An 18,757-nucleotide genomic window follows, 5' to 3' on the forward strand; every position below is an offset into this window, starting at 1 on the left:
CATGACAAAGTCTGGCTTTTCCAACTGAATTTGTTTAATTACATTATTTGGCAATCAGATATTTTATTATATATTACCATGATTATCTGAGTATGAAGATATATTAAAAGCCAACTAGAAAATGGAGTACCTTCCCACTCAAAAGTATATTATACAGTTTCAAATAAATGAGGTGTTGAATACTCATATCTTTCACATGGTATAGTATCTCTGTGAGAAAGAAAGTAAACCGTGTTTTGAGTTTATGATCATTACTATTCTGCCAGGCTTAGAACATAAGAAATAGGAACAAGAGTGGACCATTCGGCCCCTCGAGCCTGCTCCACCATTCAATAAGTTCATGGCTGATCTTCCTGTGTTTCAATTTCCACATTCCCATCTACCCCGGATAACCATTGATTCCCTTCCCTGTCTACCTCTGCCTTAAAAATATTCAATGACCCTGCCTCCACTGCCTTCTGAGGCAGAGAGTTCCAAAGTTGCACAACCCTCTGAGAGAAAAAAATTCTCCTCATCTCTGTCCTAACAGTGCGACCCCAATTTTAAAACAGTACCCCCTTGTTCTGGACTCACCCACAATAGGAAACATCTTTTCAATGTCCACCTTATCAAGACCGTTCAGCATCCAATTAGGTAGAAGGAGTCTAAATGATATATAAATAAATAATATTTTCCCGTGCTCCCCGTGGCTGGGTGGATGACATTCTGACCGATTAGTGCCTTTCAAGATTCTAAGAACAGAGATGTAATTAATGAATCATTTAAAATTGATTGACTGAAATGACTGCAAAAGTGGTATACTGTGTATATTAGTGTCAAAAGTGCTGTGTCTGTCTGGGTTTGTTTGTATCAAAATGAATTAAATGTCTTTCAATATTGGGTTTTTTGCTTTGATATTTTCTGTGAAAACAGGCACATGAGGTAATCTTTACGCTATTCAGCCCCTTTAATTATTTCCCTGTTTTTCTGTTAAGTGCAGTGCGGAGACAAAATTAAATGTTTTGTGTAGAAATTGTCTTGTGATGTGATATGAAATTGAACTCCGCTTGTGCAGCTTACTGCATTAATACCTAAAGTCAGTCGGCCTCTATAAGAACTGTAGAAACCATACAGAGGATTTGACTTAGCACTTTTTTCATCACCAATACTGCATGCATTTCAGAAAGTTATGGTGAGGGACTTGTGTAGTGAGTGGTAGATTTGTCTGTTCATATTGGACCAGCTAGGCACAGTCCATAAATATAAATGGGGTGAGGAGGATCATACAGCTGTAACATCCTAACCAATTTCCTGTCCATAATTTAATGATAAATTGGGTGGGCTTCACTATCATTATATAATCCTCTACACCCTTTTTCCTCCAAGTGCTGTGTGTTGGCCATTTAAATATACCCACATGTAGTAACAGGAGCATCTGCTCCAGAGTGTCAAAAAGCTTGAAAGTGAAGTTTGTTCTTTAGTTACCCTACTTATCAATTTGCTAAAGGATTAGCTTTTGGATACTAACAGCTTGGTTTCTGTGTGTCTTTTTTTCCCCCAGGATGTGCTTCTTTCTCACAAGCCAAAGGAAAAAAACCGGATCGACAGTAATAATGAAAACTCTGTCCCGAAAGACTTTGAAAATATTGACAATAGTAATTTTGGGCCAAGATTGCAACGGCAGAAGTTGCAGTCGGAAGTGAAAAGTAAAGCACCAATTGTGCAGAAAACCAAGAATGAACAGGTGGGCAAAGCCAAGGACCATTCATTGTTGGGGAAGAACACCAATGAAGTCCTGAAGTATGGGAACTATAAGGTCAAAAATGCCAGCAATTTGCCACCAAGCTACAAGACTGGTAGCTTGTACAAAGGTGGGGTGATTGGAAAAGGTTCTCAAGAATTCCATTATGAACAGACTCCCAGATGTGAGATATCGGGCAAGGAAGCACTGTCAGCACTCTCCAGGGCTAAAAGCAAGCATTGCCGACAGGAGATTGCTGAGCTCTATTGCCTTCATAAAGATGGAAAGTTAATGCCGGAAAAGGTACCTCGATTGTGTCCATTGGAGGGTAAGGAGCTCTGATACAAATCTAGTTGTTAATGTAATAAGCAACGTGAGGGACTAAGAGCTTTCTCTCTATCTTTCTGTCTGTCTGTCTTCCTCTCCACCTCTCTCTTCTTTCTCTTTCTCTGTCTTTCCCTCGCACTTTCTCTCTTGGTCTCCCTCTCTTCAATTTTGATACATCTGTGTCACACTTCAGATATACTCTCATACATGGAAATTTCCATATCACTTTTCAAAAAGAAGTACAATAAGAATAAAGCTGATGGTTTTCAATCTACAAAAAAGGTTTTGCAGCAAAAGAAAATTGCTCCTACTTCCAGAGGGAGAGAAGAAAGATAGACCTGATCCCTGCCAGCTTCCAAGTAACCTTGAGAATATCACACCTTGCAAAGTTAAAACAGTTAAACTTGGAGCATTGTGGCATCCAACCTTCATGTAGCTGCATTTCAGTAGTTGATTAAAATATTAAGCTTTTTGTCTCGCAGTCTACTGTTAAACTAATACCATATACTATACCTATGACATTAAGCAGCAAAACATAATGACACAAAAATAATTATAAACTCTAGCTAGTAAGATTAATCCCACAGATTTTTTGAATACTGTTACTAGATAAATTAATTTGCACAAACAATTTGTTTGATCTAAAGAACAGGCATGGATGAAATGATGAAACCTGTGTTATTAAATTGTTACAGCTTATATGTGATACTACGTGGGTGTTCAGAAGAGGTCACAGAATGCTAACATGCTCAGAATTAATTTGGAAATGCCCTAGTTATTAGTGTCTACATTAACTGTGTCTTTAATGTTGAGTTGGAAACCCTGAGATAGTAAAAGCACCTGATGCTTTGACCAGTATTCTGTCCCCTGTGCCAGGGGTGTAGTGCTGCTGGAGCGTGCCTGAGTGCCACTCCACCACCTCTTGAGCACCACCAGATGTTAAACTCTCCTTTGCCGATCGGTCATCCGTTCTGCTGCTCCATACTGATTGTGATGGCGGCGGTGGCCGGGGCAATGTGACTGGATGTCCAGCTGGATCTGTCCGAGCGGCGGCAGGAACTGGTGCAGTCGGGCCCAGAGTTGGCGGTCTGGACCCTGGGCTGCCGCTGCTCAATCACCTGGGGCTGAGGGCCGGCCTGTGGCAGTTGTCACCTGAGCTGTGCAGCCTCAGCCAGCTCCAGAGACTGGTGCTCAGGTCAAGCCGACTGGCTGGCCTCCCCGCTGAGCTGGGCCACCTGCAGGCCCTACGGTTCCTTCATGTGCCTGCCTGGGAATGAGCTCGGCTCCCTGCCCGACAGCCTAGGCCTCCTGGAGCAGCTCAGCAGCCTGAACGCGAGCGCTAACCGCCTGAACCAGAAATCACCCCACCCTCAGCCACTGCTTCCGCCTCAGCAGCCTCAATGTGTCTGGGAACCAGCTGCAGGCCCTTTTCAGGGACATCTTCCAGCCTGGCCTCAACCCTCCTGAACTCCATCACCACCTCCAGTGACCTGAGCAAGGAGCCACCGCCTGGAGTCAGTCACCTAACAGCCCTGAGGGTGGATGTCAGCTCAATATCCACAGCCTTTCTATAGCGATAGAAATTATTCTTATATAATTGCATATATTTAATAACCTTTAAATCGTATGGCAGCCAAAACTGTGACCTAACCTCTCAACATGGCCCACAGTGCTTTCTTAGAGTTTAATAACTTTAATAACCTTTCTATGTAATTATATATAAAAAACTATATAATCATTTGTAATATTTAATAACCTTTCTATAATGTAGCAACTTAAACCCAATCCTCTCAAGGTGGCCTCACAATGCTTTGTTAGAGTTCTTTATTCTTTCATGGGATGTGGACATCGCTGGCAGGGCCAGCATGTATTCTAAAGAAGAGCCATATTGGACTCGAAACGTTAACTCTGTTTCTCCCTCCACGCATGCTACCACATTTGCTGAGTTTTTCCAACACTTTTGTTTTTATTTCAGCATTTGTTGTCCTAACTGCCCTTGAGAAGGTGGTGGCGAGCTGCCTTCTTGGCATCTGAGTGTTAGGGTTAGGGTGAATGTTTTGCTTGCCTATTTCCAAGGGTAGATGTTGGGATGTTTCCTTTCATGAGGCAAATTAGAACCAGAGGGCACAGTTTAAAGACGGGGGTTTCCCATTTAAAATGGAGAGAGGAGGAATTCCTTCACCGAGGGTCATTAGTGTTTGGAATTCCCTTTTTCACAGAGAGCAGTGGAGGCTGTGTCATTGAGTATATTGAAGGCTGAGTTGACAGATTTTTGATCAACAAGGGAGTCAAGGCTTATTGGGGGGGGGGGGGGAGGCAGGCAAGATATGGAGTTAAGGCCACAATCAGATCAGCCATGATCTTATTGAATGGCGGAGCAGGCTCGATGGGCCGAATGGCCTACTCCTGCTCCTATATCTTATGATCATATACACCCCACTTGATTTTTCTTTCCACTGATCTCAGTGGAATCTACCCCATTAATTGCCCGACTGTATTTTCAAACTGTAAGATCGGTGTTGATTTTAATCCTCACTGCCTCCAATATTGAAGCGACTTGTTTCCAGGAGTAACACACGTGGGGCGATTTGGCTCATTGATGGTAACAATCAGAACTGGAGGGAAACCCCCTCGCAACCACTTGGGACTGCATCATGTGTGATGCAGAGGTGGCCGGCACGGGGGGCCATGTTGAGTGAATTCTACCTGCGTTATTATATGGGGCACAAGGGCAAGTTTAGCCATGAGTTGTGGAGTTTGAGTTTAGGCCGGACGGTAAGAGTCTGGACCGGAATGTCCGGAGCTCTAAGTGTGGCTATGAATCTGGAGCCTGGGGAGATTAAGAGGTGGTAGAGTGAAGGCCAGGCCCAGGGTCCTGGACCTCTCGCTGCTGCTGCTGAATATCTCTGAGTCAATGTGCAGCAGCAGCAATAACCCTCCTGTACAGCTCCCTGACTGTAAAAAAAAATACAGACATTACAACTCCCTGCATACAGCTTTCTCATAAACAGGCATTTCAGGGTCTTTGATGCTCAGGGTTCCCAGGATCTAAAGCAGTATCGATATCCCTAGACATCCTGCTGCATTTGCCTACGGAACATTAATTCCTTGACTGTGATGGCCTGAGGATGTGAAACACAGTATAGTGTTTGTATTCCCTGCTGGCAGCTCTACATGGAATTTACAGCACAGAAACAGGCCGTTTGGCCCATTTCATCTATGTTGGTGTTTATGTTTCACACAAGCCTCCTCCCTTTCTTCTCGATCACACTATCAGGGTAACCTTCAGCTTCTTTCTTCCTCATGTGTTTACCAAGTTCCTTGAATGTATCTATACTAGAATCATTGAATGGATACAGCACAGAGGAGGCCATTCGACACATTGTCTTTATGTCAGTTCTCTGCAGCAGCGAGTCAGCTAGTCCCACTCCTCGACCTTTTCCCTGTGGCCCTGTAAAATATTTCCTCTTAAGATAATTATCCAGTACCGTTTTGAAAACTGCAATTGAACCTCTCTCCACCACATGCTCAGGCAGTGCGTTCCAGATCCAAACCACATGTTGCATACAGAAGTTTTTCCTTATGTTGCCTCTGGTTCTTTTGTTAATTGCCTTAGGGTTCTTTCCCCTCTGCCGATGGGAAGTTTCTCCCCATTTTCACTATCTAGACCCCTCATGATTTTGAACATATCTAACAAACCTCCTTTCAACCAAGGAGAACAGTCCCGGCTTCACCAATCTATCCACATAACTGAAGCCTCTCATCCTTGGAACCATTCTCATAAATCTTTTCTGCACCCTCTCTAAAACCTTCACATTCTTCCTGTTGAGGCTGAACCAGTGTTTTATGAAGATTCATAACTTACTTGCTTTTGTACTCTGTGCCCCTATTTATAAAACCCTGGATTCAGTATAATTTATTAACTGCTTTCTCAACCTGCCCTGTCACTTTCAATGATTTATGCACATATACACCCAGGTCCCTCTCCTCCTGAATTTCCTTTAGAATTGTACCCTTTATTTTATGCCACCTCTCTTCATTCTTCTGACCAATATCACTTCACACTTGTCTACATTAAATTTCATCTGCCACATGTCTGCCCATCCCACCAGCCTGTCTATATCCTCTCGAAGTCTATCACTATCCTCCACACAGTTCACAATACTTCCACGTCTTGCATCATCAAATTTTGAAATTGAGCCCAGTACACCCAGATCTAGGTTATTAATATAAATCAAGAAAATTAGTGGCCCCTCCATATACCATCCCCCAGTTAGTAGTAAGTAAAGTTTTCTGTAATTCATGTTTTAATAGGGTTGAATTAAATCAATAAACTGTTGCATAATGAAATTCTACCTATGCTAAGGACTAGTGATTCAAAATACCATATGGTTTGAAATAAAATGCCTACCGGCACTAATATTTTTCACTTAAAAAGCATTGTTTGACTGATGTTTGGGGACTCAAATGATTAATACACAGGAAAACAATGTAATAGCAGATTTAGAAATTATATGGCCAACACATGTTCTTGGAGCTTCTGCACCTCAAAATTTGGCACTGCACCCCTGCCCTGTGCCAGTACAAAACAAGTCAGAGTATTTGATCAAACCTGGGGTTTGTTAATGGCTCCTCAGCCATTGTTAGCAGCACCTCTTCGATTGCAAAAACACATCTCAACTCTTTGAGTCAGCAGGAAAGAAAAGCAGAACTGGCAATTAACCTTCTGGAAATAAATTCCAAATTCATTCTGTCATCAAAAGGGTCCAGCACCGATGCAGTCATTGTCTAATGACAAATTGAGAATTCTTAACTGTCAACAGTTAAGTGGAGCAAAAATATGAGTTTCAGCTTCTGAACATTCCAGCACTGGCCACAGTGAACCACTCAGCAGCTTCTGTGCTGGAACAGGGGCCCTGGCTGCTCATCTCCTGTCATCACTTCAGTTCCCAATTGGAGTGTCAAATTTGAAAGTCATCTGATTTTAAACCCAACACCAAATACTCTGAAAGTAATAATCTTTCAGGAATTCAAGACTGTTTCTGAAGGCTAGATGCAATGATCATTTCACATTCCGTTTTATTGTTTTATTATAGCATGTATCAAAGCAGCCAATTTTAAGGTTGCGTTTGAAGCCCTGTTGTTCTCAAGAAATTTTAATCTCCATGGGGAAGAAATGAACACAATAATCCAATGACAGGATCCATTCAGTTCTTCTTAAACCATGAGGCCCAATTCCATATTCCCAGAGCACATCATTGGAAGCCACCAACTGTGTATCTGTGACTTCCCCTACGGTAGTTCCTGGGAGAACTATCATGATGCATCAGAATCAGCTCTACAATATTGTTCTTGTTATTTCTTATTGTTGTGGTGCCAGACTTGGTTCGGTGGTGGCATTTTTGTTTCTGAGTTAAGAGGGTTGTAAGTTCACCTGCCATACCAGAAACTTCAGCGCTGTCACTTCAGTGCAGGATCTAGGGCAGGCTGCACTCACAGGCGGATCGACTTTGTGTCGGCTTTCTAAGGTATATGCAAATGATCGCATGGCACTTTTTTGAGGAAGACCAACGGAATTATCTCTGGCGTCTTGGACAATATTTATCCCTCAGTCAACATCGTAAAAAACAAATGATCCAATCCTTATTACATTGATGTTTTTCGGTCCTTGCTGTGTCCAAATTGGCTGCTGTGTTTCCCACATTACAACAGTGACGACACTTCAAAGCTATGTCATTGGAAAAAGCACTTTGCGACATACTGATATTGTGAAAGGTGCTATATAAATGCATGCTTTTTTTTCAAAGAAGAAACATGTTAAATACATTAAAATAGGGCACTTGATCGGAGAATCGTTTTGCAACCCACCTAACTGGGCTATTGTAATTCAACAGAGTAGCAAACCAAGGAACCTGGACTTGTGAACATAAAGAGGTCCTCAGTCAGGGTAAACTTTTTTTGACCTTTCTGACTCCAGTGAAATGTTTGCTTTGCCAGTAATTCACCAACAATCAATGTGGGTGGTGCCAAAGGGTTTCCCCTAGGAGAGTGTGTGGCTGAAACAACAAAAATTGAAAACTGCCTGATAATTGGATTGATGTTGAGTTGATCTGTTTTCATGGTAGTGACTAATGTTAAAAAAACTCTTCTGTCAGCCGCTGACTATCAGATCATCTCCACTAAAGTGCTTCTGAAACCAACAAATATTTGACATGCAACAGAGTCAATCCAAGTTATTAAAAAATTGAAAACAAGAAACACAACTTTTATCTCAATGAAGAGTGTCCTCATTATTCCTGTTCCCTTTACTAAATGTATTGGATCTTTATTGTTCAGTGTTTAGCGCTGGTGATGTTTAGTAGTCTCTGTTGTTTGGTTCAGCCACAACTGGAGTATTGTGTCCAGTTCTGGGCATCACATTTTAGAAAGGATGTGAAGACATTAGAGAGGGCGCAGAAAAGGTCCACGAGAATGGTTCCAGGGATGAGGGACTTCAGTTATGTAGATAGATTGGAGAAGCTGGAGCTGTTCTCCTTGGAGAAGGTTGAGAGGAGATTTGATAGTAGGTATTCAAAGTCATGAGAGGGCTGGACAGAATAGATAGGGAGAAACTGTGGACGATTCGAACCGGGAGACACCAATTTAAGTGATTGTGAAAAGAAGCAATGGCGACATTAAAAGATTTTTACGCAGCGAGTGATTAGGAACACATTGCCTGTGGGTGTGGTGGAGACAAACTCAACTGTGGCTTTCAACAGAGAATTGGATTATTATCTGAAGAGGAAAAAATTGCAGGAAAAGGAAGGGGAATGTCTATGAGTGAATTGGTCTTACAGAGGGCTGGCACAAACTCGATGGGCCATTCTACGGTTCAATGTTTCTCGTGTTTGGTACCCTGGGCCATAAAGATATGTGGCCCTCCGGCAGTTTCCTGCCAAAACTGAAATGCATGTCCAACCTAAAACTCGGTTTAAAAGGAGAGCTTTGGTGTTTGATGCTGCACGTGTTCACTACTCCTGATTTTAATGCCAATATTTAGTACTCTTGGACGTGGAAATTCCTGATATTCTTTTATTTTTGAAGTGACAATATTGCTTTCCTAATGGTAATTGATCACTTTGCCATTTAGAAGCTGGGAATGTGGACAGTATGTCTGCCAGGAAATCCTCCTAGAATAATTTCCTTTGGCAAACAAAGAGGAATTTGTGGAGTGTTTATAAACATACAAACATACAAAATAGGAACCAAAGTAGGCCATTCAATAAGATCATAGCTGATCTGTCTGTGTTTCAAATTCCACATTCCCATCTACCTCAGATAACCTTTAATTTCCTTGCCTAACAAGAATCTATCTACCTCCGCCTTAAAAATATTCAATGACCCCACCTCCACCGACTTTGGAGGCAGAGAGTTCTAATGTCACACAACTCTGAGAGAAAAAATTCTCCTCACCTCTGTCCTAAAATGGCGACCCCTAATTTTAAAACAGTGCTCTCTAGTTCTGGACTCACCCACAAGAGGAAACATCCTTTCCACATCCACCTTGTCAATATCGTTCAGGGTCTTGTATACTTCAATCAAGTTCACCCCTCACTCGCCTAAACTCCAGTGGAAACAAGCCCAGCCTGCCTAACCTTTCCTCATAAGACAACCCGCTCATTCGAAATTTTAATCTAATAAACCTCCTCTGAACCGCCTTCAACACATTCAGATCCTTCCTTAAATAAGGAGACCAAAACTACACACACTATTCGAGATGTAGTCTCACCAATGCCCCGTATAACTGAAGGTAACATCCTTATTTTTATGTTCAATCCTTTCATAATAAAGGATAGAATTCCATTAGCCTTCTTAATTACCTGCTGTACCTGGATGCTAACTTTTTGTGATTCATGCACCAGAACACCTCGATCTCTTTGCACCTCGGAATTCTGCAGTCATTCTTTGTTTAAGTAATGCTCTGCTTTTTTATTCTTCCTGCCAAAATGAACAACTTCACATTTTCCTACATTATATTCCATCTGCCAGATTTTTGCCCACTCAATCAACCTATCTATATCTGTCTGAAACCTCCTTATGTTCTCTTTTTTTTTCATTCATTCATGGGATGTGGGCGTCACTGGCTGGGCCAGCATTTATGGCCCATCCCTAATTGCCCTTGTTCAGAGGGCATTTAAGAGTCAACCACATTGCTGTGGGTCTGGAGTCACATGTAGGCCAGACCAGGTAAGGACAGCAGATTTCCTTCCCTAAAGGACATTAGTGAACCAGATGGGTTTTTACAACAATCAGCAATGGTTTCATGGTCATCAATAGACATTTTAATTTATTTTTTAAAATTCCAGATATAATTTAAATTCCACCATCTGCCATGGTGGGATTTAAACCCAGGTCTCCAGAGCATTACCCTGGGTCCCTGGATTACTAGTCCAGCGACAATACCACTACGCCATCACCTCCCCCTTCACCTCTTCAGAATATACTTTCCTACCCATCTTTGTGTCATCTGCAAATGTAGCTACCATGCCTTCACTCCCCTCATCTAAGTCATTGATATAAATTGTAAGAAGTTGAGGCCCCCAGCACAGACCCCTGCGGGACTCCTGTCATCACATCCTGCCAATCAGAAAAAGACCAATTTATGCATACTCTCTGTTTTCTGCCAGCCAATCTTCTATCCGTGCTAATATGTTACCCACTACATCATGAGCTTTTATTTTCTGCAATAACCTTTGACGTGAATCCTTATCAAATGCCTCCTGGAAATCCAAGTACAGCAATTCTACAGGCTCCCCTTTATCCACAGCGCATGTAACTCCTTCAAAGAACTCCAATAAATTAGATAAACATGACTTCCCTTTCACAAAATCATGCTGACTCTTCCTGGTAACATTATAACCTCCTTAATGATCGATTCTAACACCTTCTCCACGACAGACATCAAGCTAACTGGCCTCTAGCTTCCTGTTTTCTGCCTCCCTCCCTTCTTGAATATAGAGTTATATTTGCTACTTTCCAATCTGATGGAACCTTTCCAGAATCTAGGGAATTTTGGAAAATTGACACCAATGCATCTACTACCTTGTTAGCCGCCTCTTTTATGAACCTAGAATGAAGTTCATCAGGACCTGGAGACTTGCCAGCCTGCAGCTCCATCAGTTTTCTCAGTACTGTTTCCCTAGTGATTGTAATTTCACCAAGTTCCCCTCTCCCTGCCACTTCCTGATTTACAGCTATTACTGGAGTGATTTTTTTTGTATCTATAATGAAGACAGAAGCAAAATATTTGTTCATTTCATCCGCCATATCCTTATTATCTACTATTAACTCTCCGCTGTCACTCTCTAGAGGACCAACACTTTACTCACTCTTTTCCTTTTTAAATACCTGTAGATATTCTCGCTATTCATTTTTACATTTTTAGCTAGCTTCCTCTCGTACTCTAATTTCTTTCTCCTGATTAACCTTTTAGTCATTGTCTACTGTTCTTTATACTGTGACCAATCATCTGATCTGTTGTTGTAGGGTGTTGCCATCCTGCCTCCTCCCCAATGAAATGGTCAGAATTTCAGAAACAATAAAAGAAAGAGACAGAGACTTGGTAGAATTAGCCCCTCCCCAAATGCCTTTCTTGCTCACCTAAATAATGGCAACCATGTGTCATCACAGGCCAGATCTTTCCTGCACCTAAGTCCCTAATGTATCTTGTTGCTTAGTGTTTGGTACTGCTGTTACCTAGTACTGTATGCTGTTTAGTTTAGTGGTGGTTACCACTAACTGATGCCCAGTACTGCTTCAAGAATACATACATTAAACAAATCTGACTTTAAGATCTAAAAGGACCAGTTACGCATTAGGCACACAACTATGTCTAACACTTTGTTTGTAATCTTATAAACTAACCTGCACAACTGGGGCAGAATTTTATGCCTCATGGGCGGGCACACACCTGACCCGATCGGGCATAAAATAGCGCAAGAAGACGTCAGGCAAGCTTCATTCTTAGCATTTCTAGGCTTTATTTCAGGACTGATTGGTGTCTCCAAGGTCCCCGGGGCATTTTGATACCCTTCCAGGTATCAGAAAACCTTCTGTTACCCTGGTAATGGGGATTGTGGTCTCCTCTGGTGGAACCTCCTCTGAGGAAGAAGAGAGGGGCAGAAGGGAGAGGAGGCCAGGTGTCCCCATTCAGCTTCCAGGGGAGCAACCTGTGGGAGGAGAGGCGCAGGCACAAGGGGCACAGGGCAAGCAGGAAGTCCAAGGCGGAAGGGGCTGCAGAAGACGCCATTATCCTGCTGCCAGGGTTTACAGGCAGCGATGCAGCTACCTCAATATGCCCGAGGTGCAATGCCAAAGGAGGCTCCGCCTCTCCAGGGAGAGCGTGACCTCCATTTACCAGATGGTTGGGCCTGAGATCAGCTCCGACTGTGTGGGTGGACACCCCATGCCAGTGGCTCTGAAGGTCACAGTGGCCCTTAACTTCTATGCCTCTGGTTCTTTCCAGGGGTCAGTGGGGGTATCTTTGTGGAGTGTCCCAATCAGCTGTCCATAGTTGCGTCAAGCTGGTGACAGAAGCTCTGTTCAGGTGGGCAATGGCATTTCTTCATTTCCGTACAAACGAGGCCAGCCAGGCTGAGCGAGCCAGAGGCTTTGCAGCGATTGCTGGGTTCCCCCGCATCCAGGGTGCTATAGACTGCACACACGTGGCCATCAAGGTGCCAGTGGGTCAGCCCGGTGCCTTCGTCAACAGGAAGGGCTTCCACTCCATGAACGTGCAGATAGTGTGTAACCACAGGATGCTGATTCTACAAGTCTGTGCAAGGTACCCAGGCAGCTCCCATGATGCTTACATCCTGAGACACTCCCAGGTGCCGAGGCTCTTCAGTGCTCCAGCCCGGCTGGATGGATGGCTGCTGGGTGCCAAGGGCTATCAGTTGAAAAGGTGGCTTATGATGCCTCTCCGCCTCCCAAGAACAGAGGCAGAGCAGCGTTACAATATGAGTCAGGCCTCCACAAGGGTGGTGCTAGAGAGGACCATAGGTCTTCTGAAGATGTGTTTCCAATGCTTGGACTGTTCAAGGGGAGCACTACATACCCCCCAGAGCGGGTGTCACTGATAGTGGTCACATGCTGCGCTCTCCACAATCTGTGCTGGCAAGGGGCAGACCCACTAGAGAAGAGGATCTTGACACAGCTCCACAGGCCACAGAGGATGAATCCATAGTGAGTCAGAAGAGGAGCACGGTGAGGAGAACGCTGAGGGTGTGAAGGCTGACCTCGGTAACCTCCAGGGAAGCCGGGACGCCTTGATCCGACGCTCCTCCAGCTAAAGATCTGCTTCCACCTCATGCCAGGGCTGCCACCTCCATCCCGGATGTCTGAAATGACCCTTTCATTTGAACCCAAAGCTCACTCAGCGCCTGTGCAATAATGTTCAGAGTCGCTCATGTCCAGCATTACACACTGGCATACCCTACAGCAAAAAAATAAAAAGGTGAAGCATACTCAGGCCATGATGACAAAAACAAAATTTATCTAATTTTGATAAGCCAAAATAATTAACATAACCTTCTCTGGTCTTCATTCCCAGACCAGTAAACATAATCAAGGCATTGCACAACAGAAGATCACCCGTGAACAGTCCCTCTTGTGCTCATGGTGCCTTAAACTTGCGTTTGCGAGTGCTATGCCTTGGTGCCCCTCCCCTCACTGGCACCAGCATTGGAGGCAACCTGATGACTCTGGTGTCTTCTTGGCCTTGATGACTTTGGCGGTCGTCCTCTGGCCAGTGGAGCCTGTGCTAGCCCTGCCTCAGAAGGAGCAGCCAGTGCCATGGCTGGCATCTCCCCAGTCATCGCAGCCTCATAAGATGCCACGGGTACTGTCAGAGGGGTGGAGGAGCCGCTCCCATCATCCAGAGCATCCTGAAAGGAGCCTGCAGAGACGACAAGCAGCTCGTGCACCAACGTGAGGTCACTCTACACCTCCCTGCTCTCCATTGATGGACGGGCACCTAGCTGGGATACTGGGTGCCTCATCCATCTTTCGCACTGGCACTGACCACCTGAGGTCATTGCCGGTGCGAGGGCTTGAGGGTCCGAGCACAAGCTCAGAAACCCCTGATTCTGTTCCTGGAGCTGTCATTCTATGAGAGTCACCACTCTCTCAATGGAGGAGGTAGTGCGCTCGGCCATGAGGGTCAATGCAGTGATTATGCTCCACATGGACTCCTCCACAACAGAGACCATGGGACGCATACCCTCGTGAATCTCTGCCAGATCCTCCTGCGCATCCCGCTGGACATCCAGCATCTGCTGCCTAATTGACGATTCCAGAGGTGGTTCATCTGCCTTCGACTCAGCATCGTCCTAGTCTCGGACTGCCAGGCACCCTGGACACTCTCAGTCTCCGCCTACTCCTCAAGCGAGTGTGAAGTGCTCTCACCACTGTGCTCTGACATTCTAGCCCAGGATCTAATGCCCACCGAGGTGCTGGTATCTGCGCTGGTGCCTGGTTCAGAGAGTGGGTGTGACGTAGGTGCATGTCAAGCCTGGTGGTCCTCTGGCACCAGGGTTGGCTCTTCGGGGTCCTGCGATTGAGTATGTGCTGGTGAATCTTAGGGAGAACAAAAACATGTCATTAGTTAAATTCGTCACCCTGTCACTGTGCCAGGCACCCTGGTGAGACCATGGAGATCTGCATCATGGTGCCATCATCTTTCAATGCTCAATGGGGAATCCAGTTTTGAGGTTCCCATCAATAAAGAGACTACACAAGAATGTTTGCACCATCTGAAACTTTCACCTCTGTGCACTGCACTCTTACCTTCATCTGACACCCCAGCCTCTCTGCGGCCGGTTAACCGAGGTGCGTGGAGCCTCTCCAGTTCTAAGGCGTCCTGCTTGAATCTGAATAGGATTAGGAGGCTTGGAGACCTCCGCCTGTCCGTGACCTTTCAATGTTCTTATGGGTTGTCCTCTCCTGAAAGGACAGAGGAGCATTAATTAGTCCACTCTCTACCTGCAGCACCATTGCAGCCTGGCCAACCCTACCTGGGGAACACCTTGTAAGTCATGGCCCTCGAGCCACAAGGCACTCAGTCCAAGCAGCCAGGGCTCACCCCCTTGGCCAGCTCCAGTGTCATTGCAGTTGGCACTCAGACTCTAACACCTCTGAGCTCCACGGAGTGGGGGAAGCGCGGCCAGACCTTAACACTTCAACACACTTCTCCGTGCCAACACGGTACTCACCCTTCCCGAACGCAGCAGGTCGTTAAACATTTTGTGGCACTGCACCCATGTGCGCCGCACAGCTTCGTAGCTGCTGACCTGGACTGCCACCTCCTCTCAAGCTCTTTTTATCAGGTGCGGTGGCCTCCTCCTTCAACCTCTGGGGACAAGGATATCCCTCCTGACACCCACCTCCTCCAGGAGGACCGCGAGGCACTCGTCCGAACACCGTGCGGCTGAGTGCCCACCCAATCTGCCCTCCCGCTTGGCGTCTCCAGCTGCACTTGAGGCCATAACTTCGGTGTTCAGAATGCTGCAAATATTTTCTTCCCTGGCAGTCTTCAAGGAGCTGCCTTTGTTGTTTTTAAACCGGCTGCCGGGTCGCCATTGGACCCGGCGGTCCACAGGCCATCCATCCCCCCGCCCAGCCTTTCCTGACCATTGGGAAGACAGGTTTCATGCTGGGTAGGCCTTAATTCGCCAACCAGTGTGAAATCGCAGTCGGGGGCCGATCGCGGGCTGTGGACCATTTCCCGACCGGTTGCGGGCCCAGCGATCAAGGGTGAAATTCAGGCCCTCGTGTGATGGTGGTGATGAGTTCATGAGATCAGATTAATAAAGAAGTATGGTCATTTTAGAGATTATTTAGTTGATGCATTAATCAAGAGCCTTTTTTAGGTTAATTGACACTTTGGCTGAAAAATTGGCAGCTGGTGTTTGGCATAAACACACTGCCTGACTTTCCATTCTATTGAAGTCAGTCAGGTGAAATGTTTGACTGATACTTGCCTTGGGAGGCCTAGGTTTAGGAACGAGTCTGGGGGTAAGTGCTGGATGTAGGCGGCGTTGGGTGCTGGATGGGAAGTACAAATGGCACCTCCCTAACTTCCAAAAGAATCTATCAGCAAAGCTTCTCTGAACTTTGTTCGAAGTTAGAAGTGTGCACAGTTTACATCCAGACCTCCCCACCACCGCCCAAGGATCATTGTTACCCATCCCAAATTCATCACACTTCAAAGTCTCAAACTTGGTTATAGAGGCAAAGTGATCTTTAAAGAAAAGTTAAAAAAAACATAAATGAAACGCCCAGTTTCCAAATAAATTAGAACATAAGAAATAGGAGCAGGAGTAGGCCATATGGCGCCTCAAGCCTGCTCTACCTCAGCTTCACTTCCCTGGCCTATCCCCATATCCCTGGATTCCTTTGACTGTGCTCTAGCTGGGGAGTTAGACCTGGAATGCTAGAGAAACTGGCCAGATTACACGGTTCCACATTGTGCATTACCCCTGTCAGCATAAAACTGATTAGCTTCCAATTTAGCATGAGCAGATTTACTATGGCAGGTTCATTTGCCTTTTAAAGGAAATCTATTTTGAGTATGAAACAGATTCAGAGTAAAGGTTTTAATGAATAATAAGGTATGTGTACATATTACCAGAGTATTCACTATACCAAACATTTAACTATAACAGGAATTGTATTGGCACAACGTGAATCATGTCCTAAACCAGTTGTTAGTATGGTAAAGCTCTAAACCACATAACAAATGTCATTAAATCATGAAATTGTCACTTTATAAATGGAAATGTATTATAGTATTTGCATTTAAATAGGGGAACATTGCAAGAAATTAAGTATACTAGAGAAGAATTAAAGGGGGTAATTATAATTGGATTAAAATTCAATGCTATACTGCAGGTGTATCTGGGAGCTTTACTAAGCCTATATATCTAATGATAATATAGGTATTATCTGAGCAATGATCCAGTGATTATTAGGCAGCTTAACTCATCTTTCAACACAATGAGGGATATCCTCCCAGATTTGCATTAAGTGCGATAGCGGGCGAGTAAAGCAACGTTTTACCCACTGGCCACAATGACAGTTTCTCCTCCCATATCATCCCAGTCCCACCGCATTAACTATCATTCCCGGGAAACACACTGTTTCAATGCGGGCAGACACTCATTCACCCGCCAAGCCATCACCTCATCACTTCATCATGCCAGGTGCCATATTTAAAGGGCAGCCACGTGCACAACTCTCAGTGCTTCCATCCCACGACTGCTGCATGGAATACCTGGCCCTAAAAGTCAAAAAGACTGCAGCCTCCAGGTTTAATGACGCATCCCTCAACCGCCTTTTGGACGCAGTGGAGGCCTGCTGTGATGTCCCCTACCCCCGCTTTGGCCACAAGATGCGCAGCAGCATCACCAATCTGGCTTGGGAGACGGTGGCAGCGGTGGTCAGCACCAATGCCCTGCAGAAGAGGACAGCCAGCCAGTGCCACAACAGGATGAATGACCTCCTCCATTCCGCCAGGGTAAATCAATCTTCTCATTACTCTCAACTCATACACTCACAAGCCCATCACACATCCACAGGGATCTCACACCACAAAGGACAACTAACTCTCACACCCACTCCCACATCTTCCTCCTCAGACTCATATCTTCTCGCGTCCTCATCCCGTCCATGGCTCCACTCACCACACAAACATTCCATGCAGTGCCATGTGTCCTGTTCACACCTTCTCCATCTGTTTTCATGCGGGAGAAGCCTGCTCATATGAGCAGGGAGAGGTCCCAGACTGGGAGTGGAGTGGCCCACATTACGCCTCTCACTCACTTTGAGGAGCGTGCCATCGTGCTGACTGGTGAGGATGTAGACCGTGCCTGCGGTGATAATGAGGTCGGCGGCGAACTCCGTTCTGAGGATCCTGCACAAGATCATCCCTCTTTCATCGCAAATATGAGTGCTCTCTCTCCTGCTTTTGACTGTGCTGCCATACAGTAATTATCTCTACTTTGGTTCACAGGGAGCTCTGCCAAGCGGCTAAAACCCTCAGCCAGCCAGTCCCTCAGCTTCATCCACGTTCTCATCTCCAGCCAGGAGGACTTCTCCTCCATTGAAGAGCTGGAAATAAGCAGACTGGAAGACCCATCACAGCGCTTACCCACACTTTGCACCAGCACAAATAGGGGGACCTAGGTCTAGAGCAGGCTCAGGTTCACAATCTGGTGGTCACTGCAGGGACACATGTCCACAGCAGGAGGAGGCAGGTTCAACCAAGCTCCCGGCACTCGGATGACTGCTGGAGAAGAGGCACCTGTGAGGTCCGTGTCAGATGATGAACCTCTGGATTTGGCCTTTTAGCTCACAGTGGAGAGTCAGCAGAAGATGGGGGAACATCACGCAGAGCTGTTGGAAGCCCTCAACGGAATGGCACGTGAGTTAGAGGAATGTGTCCGCCTGCTCTCTGATGAAGTGGTGCCCACATATGCGCACATGGAGGTCTCCAGGGAGGATGGAGGACGCCATGGAGACCCTGTTCCAGCAGAACACGGTGATGTATGCACACCTGCCCTCCATCATGGGAGCCATGGTTGAGTTCCTACAGTGGCGACACAAGAGAGAAACAGGGCACCTCGATGTCCTCCCGGGCTACTCAGTTTTAGGGCATGAAGGAGTCAGGCTGGG

At 45.4% G+C, this 18,757-nt stretch overlaps 1 protein-coding gene across 1 annotated transcript in view; it reads left to right on the plus strand.

Annotated features, from left to right (window-relative positions):
* xylt1 (xylosyltransferase I) overlaps window positions 1-18,757 on the plus strand; it is a 284,788-nt gene that overhangs the window by 129,176 nt on the left and 136,855 nt on the right. The window contains exon 2 of the mRNA XM_078559151.1: window positions 1,541-2,048. Coding sequence (XP_078415277.1) covers window positions 1,541-2,048 — 508 coding nt within the window. The remainder of the gene's footprint in view (window positions 1-1,540; window positions 2,049-18,757) is intronic.

Source organism: Cetorhinus maximus, chromosome 15, assembly GCF_964194155.1.
Source record: "Cetorhinus maximus chromosome 15, sCetMax3.hap1.1, whole genome shotgun sequence".
Classification (NCBI taxonomy): Eukaryota; Metazoa; Chordata; class Chondrichthyes; order Lamniformes; family Cetorhinidae; genus Cetorhinus; species Cetorhinus maximus.